Source organism: Xenopus laevis, chromosome 6S (assembly GCF_017654675.1).
Source record: "Xenopus laevis strain J_2021 chromosome 6S, Xenopus_laevis_v10.1, whole genome shotgun sequence".
Taxonomy (NCBI): Eukaryota; Metazoa; Chordata; class Amphibia; order Anura; family Pipidae; genus Xenopus; species Xenopus laevis.
The window spans coordinates 84009449-84023339 of record NC_054382.1 but is presented as its reverse complement, the minus strand read 5'-3'; the positions used below and the strand labels follow the sequence as shown (position 1 = coordinate 84023339).

The 13891-nt window shown below is 38.0% G+C and overlaps 1 protein-coding gene across 4 annotated transcripts in view; it reads left to right on the top strand.

The window, feature by feature from the left end:
* Positions 1-13891, top strand: part of nfatc1.S (nuclear factor of activated T cells 1 S homeolog) — a 139399-nt gene that overhangs the window by 20185 nt on the left and 105323 nt on the right. For all 4 annotated transcript variants that reach the window (XM_018223583.2, XM_018223584.2, XM_041567773.1 and 1 more), the window contains exon 3: positions 9474-9633. In XM_018223583.2, coding sequence (XP_018079072.2) covers positions 9474-9633 — 160 coding nt within the window. The remainder of the gene's footprint in view (positions 1-9473; positions 9634-13891) is intronic.

The window sequence follows — 13891 nt, the reverse complement described above, 5'->3', positions numbered from 1 at the left end:
GCAGAGTAGGACAAGCAAAGTATAGCACACACAGGGAGCATAGGGAAGGCAGTGTATGGCACAAACAGGGAGCATGGGGCAGACAGAGTATGTCAGACACAGGGAGCATAGGGAAGGCATAGTATGGCACACACAGGCAGAACAGAGCAGAAGACTGGGGAGCCTATTAGGACCACTCTAAAATGTACTACATACAGTGACACAGTGCTGGTGCCCCATTAGCATTGTATACAGTGTAAACAGGTGAACAATGTGGGCAATTTCAGTCTGGGTCTCAGGTGTGAACAGTACAGGGTTTCAGGGGAATGAACAATAAAGTGCTACAAGTGTGAACAATGCAGAGGGGATTACGTGTGAACAATACAGGGGATTATAGTCTGAATTTGAGGTTTAAACAATGCAGGGACCAGTTAATCTCTGTAATGATACCATTTAAAGTTTACACAAGGTAAGCAGACACAGCAGGTAGACTTTTATATGGGGGGCCACACAAGGGTGGGTTGCGGGCCGCCAATTGGACAGCTCTGCTCTACTGTATTCTACAGAAGTCCTTTTGCTACTCATCTATTTTGTCCTTTGAAACAGAGATGCAGAATCAATGCGGAAACAGCAATTTTTCAGAACTGAATGGGACTTTGCCAGCAATATACTGAAGGGCACATTCCTTAGTCAGAAGTCCTAAAGACTCTTGGCACATGGGAATCCTAGGCCATGAAGGTACTGCATTATACCTGTACTGAGAAGCCAGTTTAATTTATTTTATTTTTTTTTAAAAAAATACACATTTCTGCCAAAAAACGCTGCACCTGTTGGAAGCTAATTCACCTGCCAATATGTTTGGGAAGTTTGGAAGCAAGCTGAATATGCAGAAATAACCCACATAAGCATGGAGAGAATATACTAATTTATTGCAGATTATTTCCTGGCTGGGATCAAAGCAAGAGAGCAATATTAATCACAGCACAATCATACTGCTTGTCTTTATCACATTAACTTGTACCATATGTGATGTAAATTGAGTATTTAATAGGATCTTCTGCAAAATGGAGGCATAGGTTTCATAAGTGTATATAGCTCTTTATAGAATAAATAATTTGTGTCTTTTCTTGGGCGGCCAGGTGAAAAAACAAAGCCTGTGAGTGCTCTGGCATAGCCTAGCTATGATGTGACTATTATGTTAAAGTTAAGAGAATTTGTAAGGAAAAAAACACAGCTTCAACTTTCTCTTTTGACAGCGACAACAGACACCTAACAAAATAAAAGTGTTAAATGAGAGGGCCTGGGAAGTCATTACAAGAGTCATGTAAACCTATACCAACCACTTGTAGTCCCTGGACTGAAGGTCAGGAAATTACCTTGAGTCTCTCTTGCTTTCATATGCATCAGTCTATTTAGGTCTTAGGGATTCTTCTCAATGTGTGTGTGTGTATATATAAATATATATATATATATATACAAAGACTTTGAGAAAGGCTAGGGACTTAGCTGAAACGTTAGTTTTTTCTGTTAAAATAAAAACCTTTTTTTCTCCATAAGTCCTGTGTGTCCTAGCTTCTTATACTAATACATAGCTCTGCACCCAGGCACCTTATACCTGTAGAATTAAAGCTAGACTGTTCAGCTATATACCGGGAACTGTAGTTTAGGACAGCTTAATGTTACCAAGATTGAAGAGATTCTATAATTACATTTTGCTTCACTTACTTGTGTTTTGTTACATCTTGTGAAATATTGCTGTGACATTTCTGGTGGTTGTTCTCCTCTAAAATTCTGGCAAATGGTTAAAATAGGACTTTGCTTTAATAATTTAAAGAAAAACTATGCTTGGCCTGTGCCACATGGCTATCTGCAGTAACAATTCCTACCGTTATTGCCAGAAAGCTACCTCTGCTCCCTAGGCTATAGTAGAACAGCATTGCAGGCTGACATTTGTATAACTGTATGCTAGACCTACCAGATTTCCTTGCATCAAATTCTGGCACAGAGTGGTGTAGTTCCACAAATCCTTTGCTGCTTATAACTTTTATTTAGAAGAAATGGATAACAGCTCTGGTATTCAGTTTAAATGCAGAAACATGGCGAGAGAGAGACACACACACACAATATCATAGAAACAGGAAAAGTATAGAACAGGAAGTGACCCAGGACCAATAGTAATCACTCGCAACACACACATTCACAGGAAGTGACATAGTATTCTGTATAACATACTAACACATAACATAAATCTGTAATAAATATTCAACCGAGCCTCATTGGAGACATTTGGGGGCCGATTCACTAACTTCAAGTGAAGGATTCAAAGGTAAGATTGGGCTACTTCGACCATCGAATGGGCTACTTCGACCATCGAATGGGCTACTTCGACCTTCGACTATGACTACGACTTTGAATCGAAGGATTCGAACTAAAAATCGTTCGACTATTCGACCATTCGATAGTCGAAGTACTGTCTCTTTAAAAAAAACTTCAACCCCCGAAGTCAATGTTAGGGGAAGGTCCCCATAGGCTTGGCTAACTTTTTTTGATCGAAGGATATTCCTTCGATCGTTGGATTAAAATCCTTCGAATCGTTCGATTCGAAGGATTTTAATCCAACGATCGAAGGAATATCCTTCGACTATCCAATGGTCGAATAGTCGAACGATTTTTCAAAGGATTTCGAATAGTCGTTCGATTCGAAGGATTTTATCGTTCGATCGAAGGAATTATCCTTTGATCGTTTGATCGAACTATCTGCGCTAAATCCTTCGACTTCGATATTCGAAGTCGAAGGATTTTAATTCCTAGTCGAATATCGAGGGTTAATTAACCCTCGATATTCGACCCTTAGTGAATCGGCCCCTAAATATCTGCATTATAAAAGTGCCCTGCAAGGACCCCCTCTGGCTGTAGCAAAGCACCAATATATAATACAAAATACATTTCTTTGATTTTACACCATTTTTTTCTACTTTAAGAGATAGGGTTGCCACCAATTGTGGGGCAGGAAAATGGTCAGGGGGTGGATAACAATGTAATTTCAATGACAATGACAATTTCAGTGTCATGTCCGGATTTCCTAATTTGGAAATCCAGACAGGTTTCACCCAGACAGCCCTTCCAAATTACAGGGCTGTCCCTAGTAAGGGACATATTTATTATGCTGTGTAAAACGATTTGTAGAAAAAATGGTGTAAAAAGCTGTGTAAAATAAATGGCAAATTTATCAAAGTATGTGTAATTTTACAGCATGCGAACACTAGATTCGATGCCGTTATTTTGCTTCACTTTAAGGGGCAGATTTGATGCTGTTATTTTGCTTCACTATAAGGGGCATATTTAGTATGCTGTGTAAAAATAGTGGGATAATACATCACAGATCGCCACTCTTCGCAGTGTTAAAAACAGTGTAACATTTTTACCGTTTTTTCTTATGTGACTTCCACTGGAAGCATGTAAAATAAGGGAGCAAATCTGGTGTTTGCTTGGCATAAAATTACACACACAATAAATTGGCCATTTATTTTACACAGCTTTTTACACCGATTTTTCTGTGAATTTTGTTTTACACAGCATAATAAATATGGCCATAAGAAAAAAACACGTAAAAAATGTACACGTTTAGTGAAGCCAGGCAACGTGTGCTGTATTATCCCGCTGTTTTTTTATAACTATTTATCATATAGTTGCATATTTTGAAAATGTTATCTGCTGTCTTGGTTGGCTTGCATATCTTAACCACCAGCTAATTAAACCTAGTAAGGGATCTCCAGCCAAAGCACCAAAGCAGCCCGTCATAGATCAGGAATTGTTTCATGTCAGCTCTGACGTGCTCAAGTGCTTGTGTCAGTGGCAAGCTCTGACATTAGCACTCGTCAGAGGATTTCCATTCAAATCTACAAGAGTCTGTTTTGGGGGCTCTTTGGTGCTGAGTTTTTAAATTGCCCTATGTGCCATTACTATGACAACACTGAGAATGCAAAGATAGGATCCACTAGTTCTTCAGTTCATAAGACACATGGCAACACATTTTTCCTTTCATACTCTATAAGTATCTTTTTTTTGCCTGAATAAAACTATATAGCTTTTTCTTAACATGAGTTGACAAGTTTGTTTTTTTTATAAAGCACGCATGAGATGGGGTGGCTTTGTATGAAGAAGCTGTACACTCTGAGTGAGGAGATTTTTTGTGCAGCATAAACATAGGAAATAATATTTCTAAATAATATGATGCATTTAAAAGGTTCTAGAGACCAGATGGTATTCAAGCCAGTCAGTGGGGCCAGGGCTCTATTTCAGACAATGTTAGAATTACCCATTTAAAGAATTAATTGTTAGATAAACAATGGTTTCTGGTAGAGGATTAGGTTGTAGCAAGCATTGAAGAGACCATACTATAGAATCTATCTGTTTTCTTCCTGGCACAACTAGCAGGCCTTTATCACTTCTTAGGGCAATGGCTTTTGAAAAGAATTTAACAAAATCATGGCAGAAATCAAGTAGTCTGTTTTTAGCTGATGGTTTATGGCTGTCTAAGGGACAATAACCACCTGAAAGCCAGGACTTGTGTAGCATTAGTGCTACACGATTCACTAGGGGAAAAACACTGAGAATACTGCAGATATTGTCATTGCTAAAAGTATAGGAGCATCTTGGTTTGGCACATGTTGATGATTATTACCTTTAAAACACATCTACATATTTTGAGTATAATTGCCAGCATGTCCATTCTAGAAGTAACAGAATCCTTTATCTAAAACTGTAATTATTAAAAATAAATAAAAAGGTGACACCTCTTTCTAGTGTACAGCCCAGTGATCAGAAGCTGCTAAAAGGCATACAAAATGGGTCTTCTACTACCGGTATCTCAGGGCACTAATGCCTTGAAGCACTAGGGATCTGAGTTTGTTTCTGACATGGACATTATTTGCATAATGTACAGTATGTTTGTGTGTAATCCCATTGAATGTTTGGGTTACCTGTGGGCAGGACCGCCATGAGAAATCACAGGTGCCCATAAGACAACATTTCCTGGGCCCCCTGGGCTGCGCCCACCTCAAGCCCCACCTACAGGTCCGCCCTCCCCACCACACAGTAAAAAAAACAAGAAAAATATTGGTGGCTAGGGTTCCCACATGTTAATAAAAATAAAAAGATATTGGTGGTCAGGGCCCCCCATAAAAATATATTGGTGGCTAGGACCCAAGATGAGAAAAAAAAATTGGTGGCCAGGCCCCACCCACATAATAAGAAAATTGGTGGTCAGGGCCCTTTAAACGTCCATGCCTTCCCGAAGTCAGCAGCTCTCATAAAGCAGGGGGGCCCGGCTAATCAAGTAAGTGTGGTGTGGCCGGGGCCCCCCTTACCCTCGGGCCCCATACAACTCTCCCCCTGCCCCCCCCCTGATGGCTGCCCTGCCTGTGGGCACTCCAATTTCCTTCCATATACCAAAAAACATTATATTGACAATTTATTTTCCTGTTAAAGCTAACTAAACCAGGATAGTTATTGTGTACTTTGGCCACACACACACATGTCCTTATTACATAACTGATCAATTCAAGTCTACCCCATGCTAGTGACCACATTGCAGTAGTGCTTCTTTGTCAACCTGTTGTGCCATCAAACCATATGTTTTTGCTTTGTATCCTCTGTAATAGTCAATTGTAAATTAGAATTAGCTTTTCCTCCAGCAATAGATTTTTCTGATTAAGTTCTGCTTGACATGCAGGATGCTTCACATATTTAACATTTATTTTTTAGGAAAATTCTAGCAGTAGTTAGAAGGTGTGGAGAAAAAGAAAAAACATTCCCCTGTTTTGATCACAATATGTTTCCTGCTCCCATGGAGTATGTTTCCATTTGAACTCCCTAACATTTGCTCTGGGACATTACTGCAAATACATTTTGGTTATTTTGCTAATTGTGTTTTAACCAACTTCCTTCCACAGCACAGGTCCATCAACATTAACCGTTTACTGCATTTCTTTAACAAATGACATACATCTCTGAGGTCAAAGATTATGTAGTGGGATATTGGGATTGTTTCTGTCCAATATATAGTGAATAAAGTACCCCCTCTTGTAAAATATAAGGAGATTATAAGTTACCGAGGAGTTTCATGACCATATAAAACCACGAGGCCAAAGGCCGAGTGTTTTTATATAGGTCATGGAACTCCGAGGTAACTTATAATATCCTCATATTTTACAACTGGGGGTACTTTATTAATTATAATACACAAATTTTAGTGAGTCATGTGACAGAAATTACATCACTACTCACCGTTTATAACTGATGACATCACTACTCACCGTTTATAAGGATATAATTTACAAGATATTCATGGCTTTTGTGTATTATACATGGATACTCTTTGACTGACCATTAAATCAGATGATTCTACTTTATTGTGCCTGAATAAAATAAAAACATGATGCTTACTGCCACTGAGAGAAACATGCTACTTACTGTTTTGGTACAGTTTACCAGGGAGTTCCCGCTTATAACATGGCAGTACAGTCATATCTGAAAATGGAATGCAGACCTTTAGAAACTTCATAGATGAGTTGTTCAAGTGTTCTTTACGCTAAAACGAGAAATCAATTAAGTATTCCTCTCTGAACTTAATTCACTAACTCTCTTTATTATGCAAGGTTTGGCCAAGGGCAGTATACCAAAGCAACTAATAAGATATTTGCTTTCAAATCAACAGGCAGTAAATACTACCTGCCAGTTGTAGCAAAATATGCATCTTTTTGCCTATTGTTTTCATTAAGAAATAAGAAGGAAATAAGGGTGTCTAGTTATGTGTGGAATCTTTTACACTACAAAGGCTTCTTCCTTTCCCAATAATTAATTTTTTCAGTTCAGTTTAGCTCTTTGTTTTGCACATGCCACCACTTTTCCCATACATTATTTGACAGCTTAATGTTCTTTAGGGGCCTGGCCCACTTTACAGTAGTTCCTGTAGAATTATGGTCACATTCTCTCTTCACTGCTCAACTCTGACTAATTTTCTGCATTCACTAATGGCACAAGGTGACTCACAGAGCACAGTAAATCCCCTCCAAACACTTATAGTTTAATGGTTCTGGGGGAGCTGTTTCTCTTAACACCTTTTATTTTACAATTCAGTTTAATTCATCTCAGGTGTTTGCTCTCATTCATTATTTTATGAACATGGCACCAACAGTTTGGAGGAAAAGTGCAAAGCTATAATAACATTAAAATATATTGAAGGACAAAAAGTTATATTCTTGTGCCTTCTTGTTAAGGATGCAGTATTAAAACCATACTTTCTATGGTGGCTGCTGCACATAAGTCTACTTTTTGTTCATCTATACATTTAGCAAACTGCTATATTGTGTTCCGTACCATGTGCTCTTACCATTAACCTAACCCCCACTGCGGTGTGTGGAATCAGAAATACGCTTTAGATGTGCTGTTAGAGCTATTGTGGTTGGTTGTTCACCAAAACCATGCTCTGCTTTTAATGCAAATATGTTTTGAAATGCAATTAATTTAGCAGTAATGTAAATGCTAGGTTTTTCATTTTCTCGCTTGTCACAGTTTATTTAAATATGCACTGGTATCAAAATCTCCGTGGAACTTCAGTTCGTGCTGGGTTCACTTAGAGAAGGGGCAGCTTAGGTAGGTTCTGTGTTGTTTGATAACTTTCTGACTAGTACATCACTAACAGCAACCAAACAGTGATTATCTTTTTTCAGCCCAAATCATTAATAATGACTGTTTAGTATTGAGATTATTAAATAAATATTGCAAAATGTTCTACATTATGTACAGGGCTATCCTACATCTTTCGCCTGCGTGGGAAGGTGCTGGTCTGTGAGCTCCATTCTAGAAAGCAAAGACCTTTGCCTAAAGCACAACTTGCCCCACAGTTTATAAACAAGGCCCAGTGTCTTATTGCTTTAAATGCTGGCGACAAATTTCTTTTCATCAAAAAGGCAACTGGACATAAAGATTAATTTCTCAAATGAATCCACTATTAGATATGATGTTACTAGGGATGCACCAAATCCAGGATTCTGTTTTGGATTCAGCCTTTTTCAGCAGGATTCGGATTCAGACTAAATCCTTTTGCCGGGTGAACCAAATCCGACTTTACATTTACAAATTATGGGTGGGGAGGGAAAGCCTGTGACGTTTTGTCACAAAACAAGGAAGTATATGTTTTCCCCTTCCCACCACTTATTTGCATATGCAAATTAGGATTCCGTTCGGTATTCGAATCTTTCGCGTGTATTCGGGGGTTTGGCCGAATCCAAAATAGTGGATTCGGTGCATCCCTAGATGTTACACAGTATAGTAAATTTACATAGTCTGTTGCTAATATTGCATCACAAATTAAATGGAGATAATGATATTACTAATAAAGAGTAATAAATTGCAGTGAAATACTACATCTGAAATATTTGCATTTCACTGACTTTGCAAACTACCTTTTCTAAACATATTTTATTTTTTAGGGTGCTGATTGTGTACTACTGTGTGATACTAAAAACTCAAAAAATGTTTTGCTCTTACCTGCCTTTAGTATTTTTGCTGCCAGGATCTTTGGGGGTAACCAGTAAATGATTTTCCAAATTACAATTGCAATGTACTATCCCCTTGAGATATTCTAACCATATGATGTCCTTGGATAATTCTGGCTACAAAGAAGAAGTATCATGTTTATATACATTTTATTAGGAAGTTTGTGTTGGAGATTCTGTTTTTCCAGTGCATCTCTGTTAATCTTGGTATAAGGTCTAACCCCCTTTCTTATTTTAATATATTACTGGAAAATAGTAACAAAGATTGCACAAGAGGGGATTATGGGATACACGACTGCATTTAGCATGTCAAGTAATTATAAGAAATACAGTCTGTTTATGCTATTTTAATAGAACAGTCCAGGAAGTACTCACACACCCTGGCCTTCCCAAAAAGCAGAGACCCCTGGTGCACAGCGAAATGGAGGAAACGGCAACCTCACTATCCAGTGGCGACAAGAATTCACCGGCACACAGGTAATGCAAGCAGGTTATACCTTGCTAAGTTTTTATTGCAGCATGCTGCAATAAATACTTAGCAAGGTATAACCTGCTTGCATTACCTGTGTGCCGGTGTATGCTATTTTAATGTCACAAATAATTTTTCTTCCATTTTGAGACAAATAAAATCAATACAAGGACATTTAGGGTAAAAAAAAACACCTAATGCATACAGTTTCATTTAGTTATGAAGTGAAGTATCAGTGAGTCTATAGTCATTCAATAGTCATTCATCTTCATAAAGAGAAAAGAGGTTTTGTCAGCTTTTAAATTACTTATGTCATAGCATTAGACCTATTGATAACATTTTAAATGTTAGATAGTGAAGGATGAACTGCTTATCATGGTCTCCAAAGTAATAGTGCCGGATTCCTGTGGTGTGGGATGATATTCTTTGTGTAAATATTTAATTACTATTGTTTTCCATTATAGCCCCTCTCTGCCTGCCCTTGACTGGCATTTGCCATCCCAGTCAGGACCATATGAACTTCGGATTGAAGTGCAGCCCAAATCACACCACAGAGCTCATTATGAGACGGAAGGAAGTCGAGGGGCTGTGAAGGCAACCACAGGAGGACATCCCATTGTGCAGGTAACTATGTTATTAGTGATAGTGTGTTCTGTTATTTTTGACATGGGATAGAATACTGATTATGCTCTGTGCATTGACTGAAGTACACAAGTACATATTTCAGAGATGTTATTAAGCAATTGATAAAATTAGTATTTCAATGAAAATGCACTAATTTCTGTAAGGAAATCTTCATTATTAAATGTATTCTGTCATGATTTTTATGGTGTAGTTTTTATTTATAAATGACACTGTATACACTGCAAATAATTCACTCTACCATATAAAATTTCATACATGAACCAGCAAGTGTATTTTTTTTAGTTGTCTGGTAATGTGCTTTCAGAAAGAGCCAGCACTTTAGGATGGAACTGCTTTCTGTCAGGCAGTTGTTTCTCCTACTCAATGTAACTGAATATGTCGCAGTGGGACCTGGATTTTATCATTGAGTGTTGTTCTTAGATCTAACAGGCAGCTATCTTGTGTCAGGGAGCTGTTATCTTGTTACCTTCCCATTGTTCTGCTGATGGGCTGCTGGGGGTGGGACGGTGGGAGGGGGTGATATCACTCCAACTTGCAGTACAGCAGTAAAGAGTGACTGAACTTTATCAGAGCGCAAGTCACATGACTGGGGCAGCCCCCATGTCAGATTGCAAAATTAAATATTAAAAAAATCCGTCTGCTCTTTTGAGGAACAGATTTCAGTGCAGAAGTCTGCTAGAACAGCACTATTAACAGATGTATTTTGAAAACAAAACATTTTTCTCATGACAGTTTCCCTTTAAACTTAGTGTGTATACTAGTGTTAAATTGCCTTGTTGGCATGATGATATTCACTAAAAGTTTCAAATGTAAAGTAGTTTCAAATGCTGACAGCAGTATATTGAAAAATTATATAAACATTGGCCATAGAAAAAATTGATGATGCAATATAAGAAAACCATAACATGTATGTATTAGCAAATATCTCCCACCCTGTCTCAATTGTTTTTTTAACAGTAGAAAGGTCCAATGTAAGTGTTACACCAGAGAGAAACACCCCACTCCTCCATGCAACCTCCAATAAATTCTTATGGAAGCTACCTGGTACCACTGGTGTAGGTAGTAACAGGCACAAATGTGCGGGTCTCCTGCTACACCCTAAAAACATACAGGCAGGTTAGTTGACTCCAGATGCAGTTTATAAAATTAAATTTCAGGCCAAAAACTTCCTGTAACCAGTTGAATCATAACCCCTTTGGACTACTTTAAGGGGCAGATTTATCAAAATGTGAGATGTGAGCTTGCCATAGAAAAACTCTCCCGCTTTCTATTCATTCCTATGGGATTCTTCAAATCATATTTATTAAATAGTGAACTCCATTGAGTCCATAGGAATGAATAGAAAGTGGGTGATAAATCTGCCCCTTAATCTCCTTAAACAAAAGATGGTGACAAATCTCCCAAAAATGACTTGCCATAGGCTAACATTAGGATCACATTAGGATCACCACGAGCAAAACCAATTACCTGCAGCGATCTAGCTTAATAGGAGGAAATTTACTCTTATGACAGATTAAATGTCAGTATATAAACTATTCATTCTGAATCCAAATCACTTAATACTTTATCTATGATGAATGTAACTGCACTTTCTGGCATTATTTTGAATGGTTTTGGACTATTCCTAAACTCATCTTTTCAACCATCGTCTAGAGTAAAATTGAACTTGTAAAGGACAACTAGAACTCAAAAGGTAGCCTAATGAGATCATCAGACGATGATGATCAAATTATAACACTTTTCACTTTAGAGGAAGGACAATAAAACCAATATTACTGTATTCCGCAAGTACCAGATATTCTTCTAAATGTGTAGTTGCATTTTCATAAGTGCATTATTTATTGCTTAACATATGAATAAACATGATGGGAAGATTTTTGAAACATTTTTAATGATCATTTCCACCCCCGTACATGTGAAGCTATAAGTACATAAGATACAACATTGAATATTTATGTGAGTATATTTATGTCAAGTCATGCATCAAAAAAGCACAATTTACCAAACATATCTAAAAAAAATAGTCTTTTTTAATAAAGCCGAAATGAAGGCATTTTCATGCTTCACAAAGATGATAATTCCTTTTGAATTCTGCGTGGGCTGCAAACAGAAATGTATATCGCACATTTTTGAGGTCTGAATTTGTGAAGAACAGGAAATGTTCTATCTCATCTGATAACATTTATAAAAACGTGAAAGCTGGTAAGATGGTTGTTTTAAAAGTAAGTTCAGATCCTAATGGGTTCTTCTAGTTTGATCAATGACATAATTAACTAGTAATTAACATGCTTCTGTTATGTATTAGAAATATAGGCGATTTTACAATAACTAAGATATTTAGGATGTTTTATTTAAGCATGTGGCTACTTACATCAGTAAATAGAGAATAAATAAACCATTTAATTTTTACCAGTCACAGCTATTTTCATGGTCAAACTATTGATCTTTTATTCTGTATTTGGTTCTCTGCATATTAAATTATTTGACACCACTCCATATAATACAGCAAAATATTAGGTGAAGAAGAATTGCATTTTTGATAAATGGGTTAAATTTAATACAGGTGAGTTCGTAGAAAAACCATAAGCTTGCGTGGGCGAAAATATATGCCACTGTGTGTGCTTGTATATTTTCTGTGGAAACCTTTGAGGCAATGCTAGTCAAGGATACATGCACAATGAAGTGCAAAATCTTTGAGACACTTCTGAGGGATTTATAGTTGTTAAAATCTGTGAGACGTGACTTGAAGGAATTTAAAGTTTAACTTTAAGGAAAACGACCCCTTTAATGCAATGATAGCTAAGCAACAGAAGTTTACTTTTAATATTGAATAGGCAGTCGAAATCTAAGCCAATCTGAAATTGGTCTTCATTTTTTGTTGTACAGGTATCAGATTGAAATAGTTCCGTCTATAATAGACTAAAATGTACTTCCTCTTTAAATAAAAAAGTATTATTTATTGTGCCATTCACTCTCTGCATATTTGTATTTAGACATCCTGGTTGTAGCTGATGATAGCCTTTCTTTAAAGAGTGTGATAGAATACCTTAGATGAAATTAAAGATGCTATTAATGGGTTTCCTGTGGGGAAAACACCGGGTCCGGATGGGATTCCGATAGAATGGTATAAGAAGTATGTTGACTTTCTGGCCCCCAAACTCCTTGCTCTCTTCAATGGCACCATTAGGACTGGGGTACTGCCGGACTCATGCTATGATGCCTTTATTACCCTAATACACAAGGAAGGCAAACCCCCTGATAGATGTGATTCATACAGGCCTATCTCCCTCCTTAACTGTGACATTAAGATTTTTGCCAAAATCATTGCCAACAGACTTAAATTGATAGCACCTGATTTGATACATCCGGACCAGACGGGCTTCATGCCCTCTAAGGCCACGGATATCAATGTGAGACGACTCTTTACTAACCTAGCGATTCCTCATGACAATCTGGGGAATAGAATTGTAGTGTCCCTCGATACAGCGAAGGCCTTTGACACGGTCCAGTGGCAATACTTATGGGAGGTATTAACTCGGTATAAGCTAGGTCCTAAACTTCAGAAGTGGATTCAGCTTCTGAATGCACACCCGAGGGCCAAGGTATTGGTCAATGGACAAATATCCGACAGCATTTATCTAGGAAGTCGGTGGTGTTCCCCATAGATCCCCTTCCCCCGGATTCGCCGGACACCTTACTACAACTCAAGGTTGTGAACTCATTTAAATATCTGGGTATAGTGATCCATAAAGACCTTAATAGATATGTACAACTTAATTTAGATCCAGTAGTGCAGACCCTGACTAACAAAGTTGCTGTATGGCAAGACCTCCCTCTTTCTTTACCAGGCAAAATTAATATGTTTAAAATGATCTTTTTACCCAAATTTCTATATACTCTCCACAACTCTCCCATAACCCCTCGGGCCCATTGGTTCACCAGACTAGACAAAATAATTAGGAATTTCTTATGGGCAGGAGAACATCCCCGATTAAACTTTAGGGTGTTACAGGCGCCGGCTTCTGGAGGAGGCCTAGCATTACCTAATCTTAAACTCTACTTCCTTGCGGCCCAGTTGGTTTATGCCCACTGGTGGATTGTCCCTGATAGAAGCAACTCAGCGGTGGTGTTAGAAGCAGCGGTATTAGGCTCCTTTGAGGCCCTTGCCAAACTCCCTTACCAAGCTGTCTCCCCATATCACGTGACCACTACCCCTATGCAAACAGTGGTGAAAGCA